This window comes from Paroedura picta, chromosome 6 (assembly GCF_049243985.1).
Source record: "Paroedura picta isolate Pp20150507F chromosome 6, Ppicta_v3.0, whole genome shotgun sequence".
In the NCBI taxonomy this organism is placed as follows: domain Eukaryota; kingdom Metazoa; phylum Chordata; class Lepidosauria; order Squamata; family Gekkonidae; genus Paroedura; species Paroedura picta.
In genome coordinates, this window is record NC_135374.1 from 86,739,502 (window position 1) to 86,755,132 (window position 15,631).

A 15,631-nucleotide genomic window follows, 5' to 3' on the forward strand; every position below is an offset into this window, starting at 1 on the left:
AGAGCCAGTTTGATGTAGTGGTTAGGAGTGCGGACTTCTTATCTGGCATGCCGGGTTTGATTCTGCGCTCCCCCACATGCAGACAGTGGGGTGACCTTGGGCTCACCACAGCACTGATAAAGCTGTTCTGACCAAGCAGCAACATCAGGACTCTCTCAGCCTCACCCACCCCACAGGGTGTATGTTGTGGGGAGAGGTAAGGGAAGGCAACTGTAAGCCACTTTGAGACTCTTTCGGGAAGAGAACAGCAGCATATAAGAACCAATTCTTCTTCTTCTACATATACCCTCAGGGTGCTTACATGGTACAGACCTCCATTCATTGCAATGGAGATATTCAGCAAGCCAGATTTTTCTAAACCATACAAATTAAAATCCATGCTAAGAAAAGCAGCGATCTTAACAAAGATACAGAAAGAAAGAAACACAAAAGGAAATAAAGCAAAACAAGAAGGACTCAAACTATTTAAAAACAAAAAAGTCTTAATCAGACTGCTTCCCACTATTAAAATGTCAGCCCTAACATTCCCTGCCTGCAATAGCAGCGTGACTCTTTTTCAAGGCCAATGCAACATCACTGTTTACGATGCTTCCATGATGCCACAGTGCACGGCCGCCGAAACGGCGATTTCGGGTCACATGGAAAACGCGGAGGGGGAAGACGCGACGCACACCGGTTATGCACAGGGTGGAGCGTGACAGCGGCAAAACCCAGAGTAACCAATTATGCACGCGGCGATCCGGGCGCCGCTTCTGGTTGTGCCCCGGTCACCCGGAAGCTGCGCTTTCTTCTGCGTTTCACGAACGTGGCTTTTTTGGCGGCATGCACCGAAGCTGAGGCCGGTTGCAGCCGGCACCGTGCGTTATCGGTGATTTTAGTCGCCGCCATTCCACCCCGAATGTGCGTTGAAACCCCCGTGCATAATGGGTCTATAAGAAACCACTGCCAGCACAACCAGATTTAGGATGGGGTGAAAGCAGCATGTTCAGCTGTCTTTTTAAACCAACAGTTGAACAAACTTCTGAATATATCAGGAAGATCATGAATATCTTTTGCCCACTCATCCGTTCTTTTGGAGACAACAAGATCTCCCTCCTTCTCTCTCCAGTTACTGTGCAATGGCAATGTGCTACTGAACAGTGCCATCATCTGGGACATTCCTTCAAGGATTCTAGTGGGCATTAGAAACAAAATCCACATAACTATAAACCAAGGGGAGAAAGCACACACTCGAGGAATTCTCCTTCCATTCTTCTGCACAAGCACTTTCAAAGATCTGACAGGCTAACCCAAACTTGGGTTTACTATTTTAAAACAATCACACGTGCTTCAACTAGATGAAAATATGTATAGATGTGCATATAAAGTTTTTCTAAAGAAACAAAGTGTCAGGAACAGGCGTCTGATCTCTGCCATGATTTGTGACCGATGACACCATCTTGGCTTAACGTGTGTTGTTTTAAGGATCTCTGTGTAGCTCTGTTTCTGTAACCCTGAGCTGTCTGCTTCAAGCTATAATTTAGACTAGCAATTGCTGTCCTGCTCTGTGTTATCGGGAAGGGAGGAACAGTCTCAGACCCAAGGCCGCAACAGCCTGGCTATTGTCTGGAAGGGAGCCCAGGATGGCACCTGTGGTAGGGGGGCCTCTGCTCTCTGGGAACTGGACAACTTTGGGCGGGAAAGAACTGGTAAAAATGTTTGCTGTCTGTATATTGACCAGAATTGACTATGAATGTTGAGGTGTGCTGATCTGCTATCAATAAAGCTTTCTAAACCCAGAAGCAAGTTGTTAGTCTGTCTGCCCTTGACACAAAGGTACCCAAAAGAAAATAATGAATACAGATTTCCATGCTTAACGCCATTCTGGTGTGGTGATGAGAGTGCTGGACTAGGGCCTGGAAGACCCAAGTTCAGATCCTCACTCTGCTATGGAAGTTTGCTGGATGATCATGGGCCACATACCCACACTCAGCCTAATCTACCTCACAAGGTTCTTGTGAGAAGACAATGGAAGAAAGGAGAACAATGCAAGCAGCTCTGAAGACGCATTGGGAAGAAAGGTTCAGTATAAATGACATAAATAAATAATAATAATAATGTTCAAGCAGTATAATTTTGTTGCAAATGGAGTTCCTTGCAGGAAATTTAATTGTATCCTAAGTAGCATTTTAATGAGAGTTTAAATCTGTATCTGTGTCTATATCTATATTTGTAATGCACTGTACCTTTGGTCTGAGCATTACATTAACTAATGACCTCATTGCGATGATTACTAATGGATTTCATTACAATGGGTGCAATCCTGTACACAGTGAGGCTGATTAAATCCCACTGAAATCAATGGGATTTAAAAAGTCCAACACTGCTCAGGATTAAATATAAGGAGATCCTTAAACTTCTAATCCAGGTTAATAAACAAAAGCTATTAACTCCTGGCACTTTGTAGTCACAATTATGAACTCCTCCTACAATCCCATTCTACTCACACAATTGCATAGAAAGGAAGAGAATATCTGTTCTCTTCCTGCTACTTAGACATCTTTTGTTTCACATGACATACCCCCAATAATGGTTATTGCCCCCCCCCCCGGTTCGGGTGCTCTATGTACTTTTTACTGAAATATTTTATAATTTTAAATGTTATTAATTGTTCAATTGTTTTAATGTTCACTGCCTTGGGGAATGGGTGGAGGGGCAGCATAAAAATTATTTAAATAAATAAACAAATCCACAGATGTAGTTATCCCTTTCCCAAGAGGGACCTCTGGGCCAAGGCTGGAAAGGAGGCAGGGTGCAATCTGGGAAAGTCCTCCAAGGCTAATACCATATACTCTGAATCCACAAGTCAGAGGCCCAAAACCAACTTCTAACAAAAACAGCTCCCCCACAAAAAAAGTTTGCTATGTGGGATGGAGGAGCAGGAGAGGAGAAAGAGAATTTCTGAGCAGGTATAGTTTGTTATATCACCATGGCCCTGCTCACAAATTACAGTGAACACACACACGTCCTGGATGCATGTGCATGTGTCTGTTCGTAAGAAAGAGTCAATATACATTCATTTTGCAACAGAAACAAGGGTCTAGTTCTGCTTAAATGTGGAGCTTGTATCAGCTGTACATGCATTGTGTATAATATCGCTTCTCGGCTTTTTGGCTAAGATCAAATGTAATATCAGAATTGTTCAACATGCATAACAACAATTGATGAAGCATTCGCTGTACGTGCATTCAATAAAACTTGTAAACAGAACTAGTTGGAAGTTCAGAAAACATCACTTGCTATAAATGTCCTTCTCTACTCAGTTATTATACATAAACCACCTTATGCTGAATCAGGCCATTGGTCCATCAAAGCCAGCACTAGCATCCCAGACAGGCAACAGCTCCCCAGAATCTCAGGTAACCTTTGGCCAGTCACTGTCTTTCATATCACCTACTATCAGAGCCAGCTCCTTTGAACTAGAGAAGCCGAGGATTGGGCTGATACCTTCTGCACGCTAAGCAGCAGGTCTACTGCTCAGATATGGTCCTTCTTCAGATTAAATTAATGATCCATATACATGGGGGGATTAGGCTTCACTGGGATGCCAATGGACTTTAATGCTAGAAATCAATCCTACCAGTCACTGGAAAGCCCATTAGCTTAGAAGGTGACCCCCATCTCTAGTGGGAAATCTCCATGAGAGAGTCAGCTCTACCATTCTCATCCTCTGGAAGCTTAAGTCCATGCATGAGTCAATATTTTAAAGAGTCAATGTGGATGGAACATCAGGGTAGGAGTAGGGGAACCAAGGTTCAATCCCTACTTAGTCACAGAGCTCATGGATGGCCCTGGGGTTCTCTAACTGACCTCACAAGAGGAGATGGAGGAAGGGAGAACCTTGCACCCTCCTATACTCCTTTGTTAAACATTCATTGGGTGATATGATAATATATGGTCATGTTGACCCCTTCCCAATGTCCTCTGATGACCCTGGAGGGGTGGGAAGGGAAGGGATCCTGAGTGGAGACGTATACAGCTATGCTCTCCAATAGTATTCTGCAGGATTGTGCCACTTCTGGGGTTTCTCGTAGCCTGAAGAATGCTTCAGGGGTTTCTCAATGTTAAAAAAGTTGAGAAAGGCTAATTTAGGGTGGGAAAACACACGAAGGATTAAAATGAGAGAGACTTTAAAAGCTTATACCTCTGTATCAATCCAAAATAAATTATTTATCGAAAATACAATTTTCCATCTTCAAGATATAGATTCCCGCCCTCAAAAGTGGCTGGTCATTCTTTGCATTTTTTTTGTAACTGGATGAACCCATTGCATATTTTCTCTAAACAATCCAGCAAGTCATTATCTTTCATTATCTTTCTAGCTAAAATAAGTATGAAAACTATGAACAATTCCTATCATCAATCTCTGGAGGGAAATCTGATAATAATGGAGCTTGTGTTTGTACTCCATGCCACCAATACAATACATTAAAATTAATCAAAAAAATTAGCAACATTACCATCTAGATACACAGTCTTCCAAAAGAATTCAGTTATACTAGCTTTTATCTCATAAACACTTCTCAGAACTGTTGTGTTTGCCTGCAGTCTCGACATGCCAATATTTCACTGATGTAAGCAGACTTTAGTAACACAGGTCCCTATTTTCAGTCTCTGGCTGCTTGAGTTGGCTTTGGTAAAGCTGCTAAAGAACCCTGGAATTCAATCACTGCTGGTCATCATCCGGTCATGACAGTTTAACTGCCTTCTGAAATCTACCTGAAGTTCCATCCAAGTTCTACAGCCTGTTGTATTTTTTTCCCGCAATGGGCATTATTATTAGTAGCACCATAATCAAGATGAAATCATACACCTTTGTTCAGAGGATTATTGGCAAGAGGTCTAAGTTCATGCTAGATAGCCTCTTTAAAAATAAGTAGGCAAATATAAATTAACCAAACTTGTTTTGATATAGAATGAATTTTTCAAAGTGTTACAGATGGTTCATATAGTAGTGGCCTAGCATGATAATCATTTGCATGAAGCAGTGTCACAACACTCTAGTAAATTCCACAGGAAGGAGCTATATTGGTCACCCGATGCTCATGATTCCTTCCCACAGATCATGGGACAGTGATCACCTTTATGTGGCACTATCTTCAAACATTCCCACTAAAACGTTCAAAGGAGGAGCATCCATACATTGCATTGCGCTTTAGAATTATCATTATTATCTTAAATGGAGCCTTTGACCCTACTGAAATGAGTCCATGATGACACAGTCTTTTGGCCAAGATCATTTGCATACTTAAGTGTGTACAAATACTATGTACTAAATAAAATAATTGCATTTCAGTCGTGCAAGCTATTTAAACTATTGTCTGTTGCGGTCTTAAGACATACATGCTGCGATGCGTAATCACTGGTTGTAACATTGCCTATAATGAGACATCTAACACCTATCATCTTACCAAGCTGTTGCTGAACTATTTGAACCACAGCAGAAAGTCTCTCACACATTGGCTATCAGTCATCAATCAATCAGTACCTTTAATGACACATCCAACTGCCAAGAGACCAACTTTTTATTCCAATCCTAGGCATGTTTTTGGAAGCAAGAGCCACCAAATTCAATAGGATTTACTTCCTAGGACCACCATTGAAGACTGCAATGTCAGAATACTAGTGGTACTTGCTCAAAAACGTAGTGAGAAAATCAGCAGCTGAGATTGGCCACAAAGACTGAGGCACAGCTGGCTCTGCCTGTAGTGCCTAGCTAGAAGGCAGGCCAAGATAACCGAAAGCTCTAGCTGCCACAAGCACAGAGGTATGTTTGAACTTGACATTCAATCCACCCCAAGAGAAAGAGTTATTATCTAATTTCCTTCAGGCAATAAACAAAGGAAGCAATTGCTCGGAATTAATTGTGTGTGCAAAATGGAATGTTTAACCTCTTTCTTGCTGATTCAATAGACAGCAGAGCAGCCAAAAAAACAAAATGTGCAGCACTAGATCAGAATTCTGCTGCATAGGCTTCATATACCGAACCTAGAGAAGCACTCAAAGAGTATTTTATCGCCATTCTCTGTTAATTCCAGACTTAATAAAGTCTGAAACAATGTTCTCATTATTGCACATCTTTTTTTCCCCTTTGTAACATTCATTTCCATGGATTTCAAGAGGAAACATATTTTCAGCTGTATTTTTCATCCCATCCAACTGAGGTCAAATTCTCAAGGATTGTATTCCCAGGGGATCCTCCTGCCAAAATCCTGGCAGAAAGTAACGCTTTCTCATTTTATAGGCAATTAAATTTCTCACTTGGCACAGAGAGGTATTCAGCAATTCAAGTGGGCACAGATTATATATAACCTCATATATGAGGCCACTCATTCACATTTAAAGCAAGTTGGGAGACTACTTGGGGAGGGAATATAAAGTGAATTAAATCCTACTCTGTCTCAGGCCTTACATTTCTCCCCTTCCAAATTCGAAGTATTTTCCACTAGCCCAATTCTAATAGACCCATTATGCACGGGGGTTTTAGCGTGCATTCGGGGTGGAATGGCGGCGACTAAAATCACCGATAACGCACGGTGCCAGCCGCAACCGGCAGCAGATTCGATGCACGCCGCCAAAAAAGCCACATTAGCGGAACGCAGAAGAAAGCGCAGCTTCCGGGTGACCAGGGAGCAACCAGAAGTGGCGCCGGGGTCGCCGTGTGCATAATCGGTTACTCTGGGTTTTGCCGCCATTGCGTCCCGTCCCGTGCATAACCGGTTTGCTTCGCTTCTTCCCCCTCCACGTTTTCCATGTGACCCAAAATCACTGTTTTGGTGGTCATGCATAATGGGCCATAATGGGAACAAAGCTGAAAGAAATGGAATGCTGTGATAAGGTGCTTGACAAGAGTTAAGATTTAGCTACCTATGTTACATTTCTATTTTAAAATAGACACATACACACTAGCCTTCTACTAGCATCCACAATGAAGCCAACAACATGTGGTATGATGTGAATTGGTGAAATGGCAGGGGCGGAAAGATTTAACCCCTTTCCTCAAGTGGGCCTTCACATGGGTGCACTGGATTCAATCTAACTATTACAACACAGAGACTCACAGGTTCAAACTCCCCAAAAGCCTTCCCAGACTCCCAAATCTCCAGGCATTTTCCAACCCAGAGCTGGCAACCCTGCCCTGCAGCTCCTGTGTAGAATGCAAGTAAAGACTAGAGAACCCATTAATAATTTCACATCTAGTTTAAGATAACAACCCAGGAAACAATTTCTTCAAGTGGTTAATTCCCAACATCAACACACAGGGTTTTTTTTTCTCACCCACACCAGCCACCAAATCACAACCATTTGTTCATTAAAAATGTACCACAGAATAAAGAGATTTTGGTTCTCCTGTTTATTTTTTAAAATATTTCTATCCCATCTTTCCTCATGGACCAAGGCAGCTCACAATAATATTACCAATCGTACATTGCCTTGATCTATACTACATACCAAGAGCCAGAACATTTATGTTATCTTTATATAAGTATTGCCAGGTATGCATATGTCCATGCTTGAGAAGAGAATGTTTCTGGCTGTCTTTCAAATATGCACATGTCAGAGCATGTGGCTGCTTCTTGCATGTTATCTGTTGTATAATTAGACTATTTGAAACTTGGATCACTCTTTTTTTTTTTCAGGTATCCTTTCCTTTGACGCTGAAGCCCAGACTAGGTTAGACAGAATGTTTTCTTCAGACTTCATCCCTTTGACATCCCTGCTGGATAATAATATTGGCCAGACCTCTACAAACCCACCTGAACCCCTTCCTCTGTTCATGCTGCAGTACGCTATGAGCTTTTCCTTTGACCATTCCTTCATTTCAGTTTTCTTCCTAGAGGCAGAATTATTTTTTTTTAATTTATCAGCAATATAACCCAAAGGCTTTACCAACGATCTCAGTGGACCTGGATGAAGCTGGACTGATCCAGAGGAATCTCAGATCTGACTGTTTACAGCCTCAATTCCATCCACAGCCCTAGATCTGCTGCTTTCACCACCATTATTCCAATCCTGGGCCCCCACCACCTTTTTAAACCTATGGGGCAGTGGAGTCAAATGCCTCTGCCTTTAATTTACACACTAAATTAGTGTTGTTCAATCAACACACAGCATAAAAATCGCTTTCCAACAAGTTAGAAGGCATTTTTATATTACTATTTCTTAAAACATCCTTGCAGGAAATACACTGTAAATAGCTTCACTCCCATGCCTTTGCTGCTGTAAAAGGCGCTTGCAATAACTCAACCCCCCCCCCCCACACACACACACACACAGACCCCTGAGACGTCCCTGGAACTTTCCAAATGGTTGGGGATGATGTCATAACTACCACTATAATGCAAGATAAATGCACAAGACTCATTGTGTTTGCTTTTAATGTGCAAATTTTGTCCTATAAAAGCATGACACAGCACACAAAGCATTTCAAGGCGATTACTGCACTTCTGGGGTGATTAAAACCATTCAGTGAGTCAGTTCTATAAAAAGGGCACGGACATAATTTTCAGAGCAGCAGCAGCACCTCTGAGTCCAGCTACTGAAATATGAACTGGATGGCTAGGGCAGCCTTCCCCCTCACAATGGAACCCAGCAGAGAGACTCTGTTCCCTGTGAGCAATCATTACACTGCCACTGAATCAAATTGAATAGAAGGGATTAGAAAGTTGTCCCTCCTAGAAATTTCACAGTACTAAGTGAAAGAACATTGAATGAAGAAAAGGCACTATTTCCACAAATGGGGGTTGTGGTGTGGGGGGGGGGTGGCGGCAACTCTGCTTAACTTATTCATTTTGATTCAGGGTCTGCACTGCATTTGGATGCACAACTGTTGCCACACTTTGGGGATTTGCTCTCTGCCCATATTCCACTGCCATCCACAAACCCAAGAAGAAACACCTTCTCAGATATTCATCAGGCAACGTTCAAGCTGCTAGAGGACTGTTCCAACCTTATGGTACTCTATTTTTAGGAGAGGGGAAACAGTCCATAGCGCTAGTGCCAGTCTCAGATATTTTGAACCCAGAAGTCAAAATGGTCCCCTAACGTCTGGACAAGAGCTATTTTTGATACACACACACACAGAGAGAGGTAAAGACTGTAGAGACGAGAGCATGTTCCTTCTGGAAAGCCCGACACGACTGCTTCATGTAACTTTCTGATCAGGCCATACTGCAAAAAACCTTTCCAATTTCTTTTGGTTGGACAAGTCATAGGGAAAAGCCATAATAATTCTACTTTTTGTTTAAAAACTTTTTGTTTAAAAATGTATTATTGTCTGCCTTGAATGTGGAGGATACACACAAGGATTGCTCATTGCCAGAACTGTTTCAACTGTCACCGACTTCCATAGTTATTTTTTTTTTAATTTGAACATTTTCATCTTCTATTCATAATATATGGAGAGGCATAACATTACACAGGGACACACAACTTTCCTTAAGCCAAAAACTAGGTGGAGCTTTGCTAGGTCTACACTGCCTCCAGATGCAATTAAGGCACATCAGTTTTTGTAATTATAACACTACCTGTAGCTCCCTCTGCTAGATCAAGGTTTCATTTATAAGCCTCTAGCTAGAAGCAGTCATCTAGTGCCATTCTGCACATCGCTAATGTAGCTGAAGTCTAACTGTTGTGTAACGCTATTTTTTTTAACATTATGCACGACGTCGTACACAATCCACAACGCTCCTGTAACACTCATGCAAAAAGCGCTTCAATGTAGCGCTTTTCAGGGAATCGTCAAAAGTGGATTCACCCTAAAAAAAACACTTCACTCCTGAGAACAACCTGCAACATATCCAAAAAAGGCATGTGCATTCTCAATATACTGGTAGAAAGAATGTCCCTCTCTAGCTCTCGCCCCTGAGCTTCTGGAGACGCGAGCGCCATTTTTTCCCCCTTAAACCGGCGAAAGCAACAAATAAGTGAGGCTTCTTTGGCTGAAGTCTCTCCACAAGCAATTCAGAAGTGCTTCACAGTAAAACAAAGCCCCCTTCTGCAATTGTCTTTAACGTTTCCAAGCACAATACAGCCACCTGTTCAACACTGCCTGTAATTTCGGCTAGAAATTGCACCCATGGGGGGGGGGTTACTTGAAGAGCATGTAAACAATTAAGTGCCAGCTCCTACACCAGCAAAAAAGGTCTTTCTGAGAGATCGAATGAACAAATATTTGTTGCTACTGGTGCTTTCAGGTTTAAAAAAAAACAGTTTTTAAAGGGAAAGGGGCTTTTCGGGAGCATAAACACACCATTTCATTGGCTGTTCTGTTTGATTGACAGCCAGGGGCAGGAAGAATTGCGGAAAAATATAGCCTCCTTTGTTGCGATTCCTGTGAGACCGGAAACTTGTGGGTAACAAAAACAGTGTTAGTGGGAGAGGCTTTTTTCCGGTAGGAACAGCTGTGTGCGTTATCAAGACCTGCTGCTATTAATTGCAGCACTTTACCATAGCGCTTACATTTGGCTACATAGGCAGTTGTGTGGAATGGCCCCTAGAATAAGAACAAATGAATCTACATCCCAAAACTATTTAACAAAGTTGCTTTTCCCTATGGGGCCAAATTACCCACCTCCATGGAATGCCTTTGGCAGTTGATCCATGGCAATTGTAAATTTCCACTAATAGAAGGAAAATAATTTTAACTGGCTTCCTTGCTACCACAGCAGGCCCCCTTCTGACCCTCATGCTGTTTAGTAGGCTCCCCCAACAGAAATATCTGAGGGACCTGAATCAGACTGAAGTGGCAGAAGCAGGGAGACAGAAATCCCTGCTAGGTTGACAGCAATTCTCCATTGTCTGAAGAAGTGTGCATGTACACGAAAGCCCATGCCTTGAATAAATCGTTGTTGGTCTTAAAGGTTTTCTCAGATTCTCGGTAGGCAAGCTTGCCTCATCCTCAGGCCAACTTACTGATGTTTCTGTCACATCTGCACAATCAGTTCTTTTAGCAAATGCATGAAATCTTTGTTGGTCTTAAAGGTGCCACTGGACTCAAATTTTGTTGTGCTACTTTAGACCAACACAGCTATCCACTTGAATGGATCCAGCCTGTAGCTGATGATTTTGCCATTGATTGGTGCAGCCATCCAAAGTAGAGGGGGGTGTTTGAGGTTTTTGTTGGTTTTGTTTTTGTCTTACCTAAAGGAAGCTTCCCTTTCAGTTTTTTCAAATTCTGGGTAGGCAAACTTGCCTCATTCTCAGTAAAATTTACTGATGTTTCTGTCACATCTACACAATCAGTTCTTTCAGCAAATGCATGAAACCTGAAACATAAATTTTTGGAACATACATCTGGTTATTTCAGCTGATGATCTGACACAAGCACCATTTTTATGTTATATACTTGAACTATATTCCAATGTTTAATTCAACAACTTGAAGCATTTTGTTCAGCATAGAGATGCCAAAACTGAATTGTCTGAACAAATAAAAATTTAGCACCCACGAGCCTCTAATGTCTACAGACAACTGGCTCACCTGCATTGCAAATCACTTCATACTAGCTTGTCATTACTAACTAAATCATCACTGCTTTCCCCACACACAATTTTGGGACGTGTAGTTCAATGAGGTATAAAAATTCCGCATTGGGACACTGTCTAGCATTCCCTACCCCTGAACTACAGTACCCAGACACTACAGGGAAGAAGAAACAAACAATTAATCTGTGTAAGCTGAGCTAAAGCTCAAAAACACTCAAACACACTGTTGAGGCATCATAATTATTCCTGGAGCTGTCATTTATCTGTCATCTTTTGGTTGTAACCCCACCATTTCCTCTATACAGCCACCACCTTAAAAGAAGACTAGATGGCCAGTCCCTGCTGCACGTCATTAGCTATCTGTGCAGACAGACAGAACAAAAGGAGAACTGGAGCATTTGTAAGGATTCATACATCCACTCACAAAATAGATTTACAGAATTCAGATATGTTCAATATTACATTTACCTCATACCTGCCACTGGTCTGATGACTCAGCTCCTTTAAGAAAGTAATGGTTTCTTCTTCCCTGGCATTAAAAGAGACTGTGTGGATTGGACATGGGCTCCTTGAGATCTTCTGCAGGAGCAAATGCTTCATGCGTTCAGGCAAGTCCCCCACAACAAAATAGTACACAGCTTCTATCTGTGACAGACAAACCATTCAAGGTGTTAAGAAAACAATAGCACTGCAATCAAAAGCTCCATGTGCATACACATACACACATATACATACACACACACACACACACTAAACATACACATATCAGTAATGACTGACAAGCAAAAATTTGGAAATGCTTGTAGGGGCTTCCGATACAGAATATGAAAAGAAAATCTAGACGCTATTCATATGCTAAAATGAAGGCAAAGTTTCTAAAGTGGCATTTTTGGTCTTAAACTGTGGATACAAAAACTCAACCAGGCTACAATTGGTTATAAATGCTATCCAGTTTCACCATAAGTGTAAATTTGTGTAGTGAATCTCAGTTTGGTATTTGAGTATCTAACATGAAGTCATACCCAAGGACAATATAATACATTATATAGTACAAGATTCCCCATGTTAGTAATACTGCTGTACCTTCATGAACTCTTCTCATCCCTTTTCCTGTGCTACAGTGGAGGAGAACAGGGCAGGCCTGATGTGGCAGAGATGTCCAGGTGAGTGAACTGAAAGGCTGTCATACAGAGACTAAAAATTGCTGCCTTCAAATGTCTTCCAACCAAAACAAATTCTGACATTATACTTGGTCAGAGATTATTTGTAACTAGAATCACTTCCCGAATTCTTTTCATCCACATTTCCCCTGAGATTTTAGAATTCCAAATTGCCTTGTCTTTTTTCCTAAAATGAACTGAGGCATTTGGAATACTACATTGTTCCATTAACAAAAAAATCTGCAAAGGAGCATGTTTCCTTATCAGTTACCATTAAAAATTTCACTTGCATGTTTCTTGGATACATCATTGTACATAGCAAAAGGATCCTTTCTAGAACAATGTTAATTAGAGCCATCTGGAGAGGTATGCTTGATGTTACCAGACATAATATTTTCAACAATTCTTAATGTCATAGAAACACTCCCCCTCCCCCATTGCTTCGTGGGAAGTCAAAGGCAAAGCTTCAGCTTTCTGAATGTGATATTGCTGTGTACATATGATATTGCTAAGTACCCATCTGCATATCAACTTGAAAGGAATTCCTTTTAAATAGCCCACTGGTATTGTATTTAGCCCCTTCATAATTCGTCACCATAAAACTCGCAATCCTTCTCACAGGGTATTCTTAGACTTAATTGAAGACTTCTGGAAATATGCGGAAGATTACCGTTTCGTCACACACGGCCTCCAAGACAGCTTCAACAGGGCCTGAGTGGCAAACAGCTGGCAGGTGGTCCAAGGAAAAAAGCCAGTCGACAGCAGCCATAACAGAACTCTCGGTCACTGGGACAGCTTTCTCCTGCCACTTCTCAAGATCTTCAGCAGCCCTGAAGTGAAGTGGAATGAAAATATTCAGGGGAAATGCTAAACTGGCTTGCAAGGCAGCACTTGTGAACCGATAGGAAGAAACTATGCTTGACCTACTAGGTTTTACATGGGAATGCCTCAGATTGAGGAAAGGCCTTATCCAGTGTCTAGACGGACATATGATCCGGGTACCAAATGCCCAGAAAAAATGTCTGCAGCCTTTCTCAGACAAAACCACTTTGATCAGCATTCGGTAACACAGTCTTGCTCCTTCACCCTGCCTAGCAGCTGTCTGTGAGAAAAGGAGAGGTCTTTAGCACTGACCACAGATCAAAGAACTTCGTGCTAAAGACTTGAGAGCTGTCAAAACAGGATGGGCCCTGTTTGAAGGAATTGGAGTGGAAGGCCAAGAACTTAAACACCATCAGTGCCCCCCCTCAAAAAAAAAAACTTCCTCATCCCTCTTTTGATCCTATCCAACTCAAAGCTAGAAAATATTCCTCAAGGGGCTAGATTCAGCACAGGGAGCTCTCAGCTGCTGATCCCTACCAAGGGTCAAAATGAATGTTTCCATAAGTGGTTTTGTTTGCTCCAAGAATTCCAGCTCTCTGGCCAGGGACACTGGTCCATGTAATGCAACCTTGGTAGCCCAGATGTGGTAGAAAGGCAGGATACAAATTGTGTAAGTAAATAATGCTCAAATAAACGCTCTAAATTTGGGGAAATGACATCCTGCATTTTAGCCACCCATTACCACTTTTTAAAGTTTAATTTTGAACCTTTCTGACAATAGCTTAGCAGATCATACATCATACTGGATATGAATAGAACTGTCATCTAACTGCCCCAGTTTCTAAGATTTTGTTCACATTGAGATATCAGAATGTGCATCTCATAAGAAAAAGAGATAGATAGCTCACTGTAAGTAATAAAAAGGAAATACCCCAACAATGGGGTAAATAAGCATTAAAAATGCTACAGATCAGAACATGTGTAACAACACTCTACATGGCTATGTGCAATCACATTCAATTCATATTTTACCACTGGAACTTAAATACAAGAAATACCTGTCTTGAAGCAAGAGATTTCACATGTAGTACTCTCCGTTTTGGATGGTGCATGCAATTAAGTGGCTGCATCTCTTGAATGTAAACATGAAATCAACAACTGGGGAGCAGACCCTCAACCCCATGTTCAAGGTGGCCCCTTTTGTCAACCATTAAATATCAGGATCACTGGAATCAATAAGCACAGGCTTAATGGGCTGCCTTGTGTATGTTCAACACAATGGGCCAGTACTATCATTGTTCTCTGGCAATGGATACCAAACCAGCACCAGGATCAAAAGCAGCCTTGCTGCTGGAGAAACTGTGATTCTGACCCAGAGTGACATGCAATCACCAAACTATAACCCAAACACAAATCAAGATGAGCATATTTTCTTACACGTAAAGGCCAGCCCAAGTCAATAGCAATTAAAATATCCATGTTTGAGTTGCATACAGAATGTGTGTGTGTGGGTTGCACAACTATGGCCCCCTGGAACCACAGAAGTGTTCTCAAGTTGCAACCAACTTATGGCAGCCCCAGCAAGTGAGAAGCAGAAGAGCTTTGCCATTGGCTTCCTTTGCAGAGCTTTCCATGGTGGTCTCCCATCAAAGTACTAAACCAGCTGAGCTTCCAACAACTGATGGGTTTGGCCTATGCTAAGCTACCTTTCTTGCCCCTCCTCTATACCCAAAAGCTTTCCCCCCCTTAATGGAAAGAAAAATTCTTCACTTTGCACATGGACAGATGCTCTAAACAAACAGATGGCATTCTACGCTTCCCCTGCTAAAGGCAGAAAAAGAACAAGGGAAGTTTCTTTTCAGCTTTCATTCCAAGTCTCTAACCTATTCTACGACCATTTTGAACACCAGTTGAATTAGCAGACTTGGAGTGGGGCTGTGCCTCAGCGATAGAACACTTCCTTTCACACAGAAGGTCTTGGGTTCAGTCCTCACCATCTCCAGTTAAAAGGATCAGAGAGTTGATGATGTGAAAGACTTCCCCGAGAAATTGGAGTGCTGCTTCCTGTCAGAATACATTATATTGACCTAGTTAGGCCAAGTCTGACCCGATACAAGGCACCTG

General features: G+C 41.9%; 1 protein-coding gene across 5 annotated transcripts in view; it reads right to left on the bottom strand.

Annotated features, from left to right (window-relative positions):
• VWA3B (von Willebrand factor A domain containing 3B) overlaps positions 1-15,631 on the bottom strand; it is a 76,932-nt gene that overhangs the window by 39,504 nt on the left and 21,797 nt on the right. For 4 of the 5 annotated variants that reach the window (XM_077343450.1, XM_077343449.1, XM_077343446.1 and 1 more), the window contains exons 6-8: positions 13,356-13,515; positions 12,001-12,170; positions 11,182-11,306 (exon numbers count right to left, since the gene is read on the bottom strand). In XM_077343450.1, coding sequence (XP_077199565.1) covers positions 11,182-11,306; positions 12,001-12,170; positions 13,356-13,515 — 455 coding nt within the window. Of the gene's footprint in view, positions 1-11,181; positions 11,307-12,000; positions 12,171-12,608; positions 12,630-13,355; positions 13,516-15,631 lie in introns of those variants that run through there. The other variant, XM_077343451.1, reaches the window with a different exon arrangement.